The following is a 6,000-nucleotide window of genomic DNA, read 5'->3' as shown; positions in this document are numbered from 1 at the left end:
GTGGGATCCGGACGAGGAACGCAGGCGGCTGCTTTTTGGACCCTGCCACACCCAGCCAGCCCACGCCTCCCCACCCCGTTAACCCGCCCTCCCGTTCCCGAAGCCACCCCCGCCCCCCTTCTCCCTTCCAGAGTTGTTTCAGCGTGGCTCAGCTCGGCGTGGTCTTAGGACTTCGACTTGGGGACCTGAACCTCACAGACCGCCAATGCTCACAAGGAACTGCCTGCTGCTGTTCCTTTGGTTTCTCTTCAACGAGGGCTCGGTCTCTTCCTTGCGTCCCCCTTCGCCACCGCTGAGCAGGAGCAGGACGGGGCGGGAGCATCCCAGGAGCCTGGTGGGCCCGATGAGGAATGGGGCGGCTGGGTTTCAGCGGGTCAAGCGGGGATGGGTGTGGAACCAGTTCTTCGTGCTGGAGGAGTACATGGGGTCAGACCCGCAGTACGTGGGCAAGGTAAAAAGCCTTATTTCTCCAGTTATTTATGGCATGGGGGGGAAGTCATAAATCACATAGTAAGGAGCTTTAGAGAAATTGAATTGGTGGTAAATGGAGGGAGCGATAGAACGTGAGAGAGATGAAATAGGAGAAAGGGGAGCGCAGGAGGGAGGGAGGGAGGGAGGGCGAGATAGCAGTAGGAGTGGGAATGTGTTTGAATCCACTCTGGTGGCCATCGCCGCCAGTTGTCTATTTTCGCTTTGCCCCTGGAGCTGCTTCTTGCCATTTTAATCTCGTAATGCTCTTGTTTTTGAGACATCTCTTTCTGTGAGTGTTTTAGGATATTAATGGTGTGAGGCACGGGCAGGGGGGGAGAAAAAAAAAAATCTATATACATACATGCGGTATGGATCTGTGCCAACATTTCTGTGTTAGACTTTGCATCACAGACACACATGACATTGCAGTGGTAGGAGAATCGATGACCTGGTAGGAATAAATTTAAATTATGGCTCTTGTAAAGCTGTCAGAACATCATAGTTATGAGCCAAGGAAGATGCTGACAGCAATAAAAAGACAGAGGAGGCCCAATAGGCTGAAGTGAATTTCAGACGGAGAGGGACACACAAACACACACACACACACACACACACACACCTTTTTGTTCAGTCCAAGCCTTGGCGGTCTCTGTTTTTAGTGCAGGGTTTTTATTCTTCTCTGCTGTGGCTTAAGACATTCGTAACTAAACTCAGTGGGGGTTTAAGGCTGAAGTTGTAATTTGGCACTCCTAGCTTACACAGGATAATAGTAAGACTGACTTATCTGCCCCAGTGCCGCTGCAATCAGCCCTGACGAGCAGCGCTGTTTGTGGAAGTCTCTGAGGCTAAAGGCAGGGGGAGGGGGGGGCTGTCGTCTGCGGCACTCTTAAGTCACTTAATCCTGGGCTGCTGCACCGCTTCAAAATAATTGACTGATTCTCTGCCATATGAAAGGCATTTGGAGATGAGATCCTTGGACCTGGCTTAAGACAATCTTAAAGAGGGAAAAGCTTTTTGCAGCAAAATAATTGCAGCTGTAACAGGATAACAGTCGACTAGATAATGCCCAGACACTGGGAGGGCAGGGTGTTAGTGACATTTCTCCCAAGGAGTTATCAAGCCCTGCCACTGAGGACCCATAATGGTTACAGTTTTGTTTTCAATACACACAAATGAACTCTAATGGACCATGCGGCTTTGTGCAATGAATGCCCGTCCTATAATACATCAATGCCTAATTGTGGCAATGCATTCACTCTGGAGTGTAAACATGATTACCATTCATTAGTTTCAGAAAAGCCTTCAGCAACACGCCGCATGATGATTTCTTTTTCTTTTTTTCTTTTTTTTTTATAAACCCTCCTGACCGACTCGAATACATGGAATTCATGCACAGCACATTTTACTTTGATCTAAGGATTCTGCAAAGCATCTAATACAAATTACAGGTCCAACTCTAATAAACTATACAATAAATTTATCCTCTTAATTCACCGCTGCGCTCAGCCACCAACCGCTTGCCGCAGGACTCCGAGTAAATATTACCTTGAAAGCGCCACAATTTTGTTGATTGATTTTTTTTTTTTTTTTTTAAGTCCTACATAAGGTTGAGAGTCAGCTGAAAATAGCAGGATTCTCCAGAAGATGCCTCTTTTGTGAAAATATGAACCGGCCTGTTCTTTAAGCCTGCAGAACACCTGAGAGCTGTAGCTCATTAGTAACAATTACTACACTGAGCTTTCCGGATCAGTATGGATTATTCTATCACTGTCTCAGCTTAGTTTTCACTTTGCCTCACGATGCTATTAAATGTGCAGGAAAAAAAAACAACAAAAAAAAAAAAACAATAGTATTTATGAGCATCTAAGTTTTAGGAAAAAAAGCAGCGCAAGCCCTCTTATTGTTGGATGTAATTCATTAAAGATCACAAAGGAGGATGTGCACAAATTGGGCTTTGTCTCTGGCTAAAATGAGGAAGAGGAATCTCTCTGAAGACAGAGGGAAGACAAAAAAAAAAAAAAAAAAAAAACCCTCTTGGCTGAAACTCCAGCCAAGATAACACAGCAACACATATAACCTCTAATGAGGTGTGTGCAGTATAGAAAGTATAAGTTTCCAAGCCTCAAAAACAGCATCATGTTGCATGTAAGATCCTTCCCTTCTCACATTGCCATTATATCAAGGTCAGAGTCAGTGTGGGTAAACATTAGCCTTGTGTCACAGAACTGCAAGGAATGGCAGAGAAAAGGGAATACTGGGAAAAACAAAATCTGTTATCCATCTTTACAGGCTGTCTGGTCTATTTTGGATTAATGAATGCAAGCAAAGCAGCATTTCTATTCTTCTGTGACACCAGTGGGAAAATGTGCCATGTCTGCATTTCCACTTGTGTTTTTTTTTTTTTTTTTTTTTTTGCCATGATAGTGGGACGAACACAATACACAGTAAAGCGAATGAATTCAGACTTCAGCTTTGGTACCGATAAATCATCAGTGTCATATTTTGGGAGCAATCAAGCTGTGAGAACTGACAGGCACAGTAATCTATTCACACCGCTTTTGTACACAAGATACTACATCTTAATATTCCTGCCAAAATTAGCATTTCCCTGTCTTAATGGTTGTTTGCCCACTGATGTTGCAGGAGAGGGGAAGGTTAACAAGTAAACATCTCGTCCCCCACGAATAATTCAGGCACCCCTTGGGCCAATCAGTAACAACATCCATCATCTCATTGAAATTCTAACCTTTAATTACAGCGTCCCCATCAGGCCAATCAGAGTAACTTTTAAATACCAGAACTCGGCGCTCAAATGCATCATCCCTGCAAGGTTGATCAAAACTGGATCAGTGGTGTCTGAGATATCACGTCTGACTTAAAGAATGCGACCTTTAATTATAGTGCTTCCATTTAGCCAATGAGTGTAATTTGCAGGGGGATGTTGAAACTACATTAGGAGCACAAAAAAAAAAAAAAAAAAAAAAAAGGTGTCATATTGCTGTTTGCATTCAAACCGCACCATCAAAATGAATTAGTCGGTTTGCACGTTTGATATTACACAACGTGAGGTGCAATTACACCTATTTTCAACCGAGAAATGGATCAGTATCTCTATTTCAAATGACCTGACAGCATTCAAATGTAACAGGCTGCGCTGAGATGTTGCTGAAATGGACTTGCTGATCGCTCAAGTCCCATGCATTTTTCTCATTGGCCAAGCCATTTTTTTTTTTTTGTCTGGCTCAAGGACTGGTTGAGCATTGTGTAATTTTTCGGCTTGAATACACATGGTCTTATGGTCTTATGGTGTGTGCAATATGTTTTATTTTAGTTTTTTTATTAATATATTACTGAACTGCATTTATATTTTTATTTTATTTTTATACTGATCTGTCTTACTGTTACTGCCACTGGAACTCCAATTTCCCTGAGGGAACCTTCCAAAGAGATTAATAAAGTACTATCTATCTATCTATCTATCTATCTATGGATCCAGCCGCATACTTTTTTCAGCATAACATGAGAGTCAGTAGGGATGTAGAATTAGTTTCGTCAATGCTCTTTATCCAGGGCTGGGTGATGTGGGCAAAATCAAACATCACAATATCTTTGACTGAATGCTTGATATCAATATTGCGATGATACTATAGGAATGACTACTGTGGCTTTGATTTTTGTCATTTGTAACGTGGATTATGATGACCAAGTAACTGAAAATTGCATGCCTTTACTGTAATGGAGCCTTTAAAACCAGGCAAAGACAACATTATTCCATATCACAAAATTATGTCCAAAATCCCACATGATAGAGTATCATGATATTGATATAATACTGATATACACTCTGTGGCCACTTTATTAGACCTGTACAATCTAATGCAGTTCAATGCAACAGCTCTGCCATAAATTCTACCTTTTTAAGAAAGTTGATCATGTTCAGTTTTTGCTGACATTGTGGAGAAATGTGTAAATTTAATTCTGTGTTTATTATTGAGGTTGCAGAAGTCTTGTACTGGATTACATTATATTGAGAGGTGTTTCTAATTTTTTGTCCTCCCTATTTAGATACAATGTAGGGGACAGAATAGTGGAAACACCTCTCAATAAAATGCAGTCCAGAGTAACAGCAGCACTAACTATGAGCTCAATGCCAAACACAGAAGTGAATGAACACCTCTATTACTGTGACAAAAAGAAAACCTGAGCATTATAGGCAGCAGGAAAGGAAACTTTATAGCACAACAGTTGGATTGGATTGTATAAGATTGCACAGGTGGACCTGATAAAGTGGCAACTGAGTGTATTATTGACTATTTAGGATAAATTATGACGGTAAAGCCATTTCACTTGTGATTACTACAGCAGATTAAAATACAGCTACAATAATGTGATATGTAGGCCACTGTGACATGTTTCTATCGCAACACATCCCATTATATTTCAACACACGTCCCATTCCTTATTGTTTTATTTCATAGTGTTCCTCTAATAAATAATTCCCTGTTTCTTAAAACGGATTTGAGTGGCTTTTGAAGTGGAATGAAATGACTGCAGTTTGTGCATACGTGTCAAAGCATGTTGTATTGCTCTGGACTTTCTTCCTGCCGCTTTCCACTCTGCATGTGAGCCACACGTATGAAATCCGACCCCCGCTCTGCCCCACAGTCTTTGTGGAAGTCTCACAATGTATAGGTAGCCTTTTTTGTCTCCGCCACATTCATGCTCACCGCCGGCGTAATTGCACCATGTTCGTCATTGTTGGAAGAGTCGTGCGCGGCTGACAATAGGCGATTCATGACTAAGGCACTCATGTGTTGTTAATATTAATCCAGACTTTTTCTTTACTCCATCTGCACTCTAGTGGACTATCAAGTGGGCTATCATTATGCCATAGGCTCCTGTTGGCATGCCGGACGTGTTAAAATTCTGAAGAAGTAGACCACAGGGGGGATGGAGGAGAAGGACCGACATCCATAACTTGCAGCCACAAACGGCACAGATTTTCAGCACCATTGTTGCATGGGATCACTGTTGCATTGTGCCATCGTTCTGCCCTCCCAAAAATAAGAAAAAAAATATGCAGTTATGGAGCTTGCCACCAAAGTACACACTTCTCCGGCCAACGGCACCATGCAGGGTCCTGGGAAATGGTGTTTTCCATTTTGTTTCTTCGCCTTCTTCTTCTCAAATGGTTAGAAGGTGCTGTTTTTGCTTTGGTCAGATGCTAATTGTAATAATTATATATGGTTACATCTACCCTAAGGCTGCAACGCTTTCAGGGTTGAACTTTCCTTCAAGTGTGCAGCCTAAAGCCTGATAATGAATCAAAGCTCAGAGTTACACGGTGGGAATGAAGAGTTTATTTTGAGATTCTAGGTTTTGTGACACGTTTCCTTACTTTGATTCAATCCTTCATAAAGTCATCAAAAAACACAGAGACAAGGCAAAGATAAGGGGAGATGCAGTAGGTCACCGTGCATTTGGCAGTGTTTTTTTTGTCAGATTTTCAAAGAAATCATGCAGTCCTGG

General features: G+C 42.1%; 1 protein-coding gene across 3 annotated transcripts in view; it reads left to right on the top strand.

The window, feature by feature from the left end:
• Positions 1 to 205: 205 nt before the first annotated feature.
• LOC115378755 (cadherin-12-like) overlaps positions 206 to 6,000 on the top strand; it is an 84,740-nt gene continuing 78,945 nt past the window's right edge. For all 3 annotated transcript variants that reach the window (XM_030079235.1, XM_030079233.1, XM_030079234.1), the window contains exon 1: positions 206 to 451. In XM_030079235.1, the coding sequence (XP_029935095.1) occupies positions 206 to 451 (246 nt within the window). The remainder of the gene's footprint in view (positions 452 to 6,000) is intronic.

The sequence above is a fragment of the Myripristis murdjan genome, chromosome 20 (assembly GCF_902150065.1).
Source record: "Myripristis murdjan chromosome 20, fMyrMur1.1, whole genome shotgun sequence".
NCBI lineage: Eukaryota > Metazoa > Chordata > Actinopteri > Holocentriformes > Holocentridae > Myripristis > Myripristis murdjan.
This window is presented reverse-complemented; position numbering and strand designations above follow the sequence as displayed.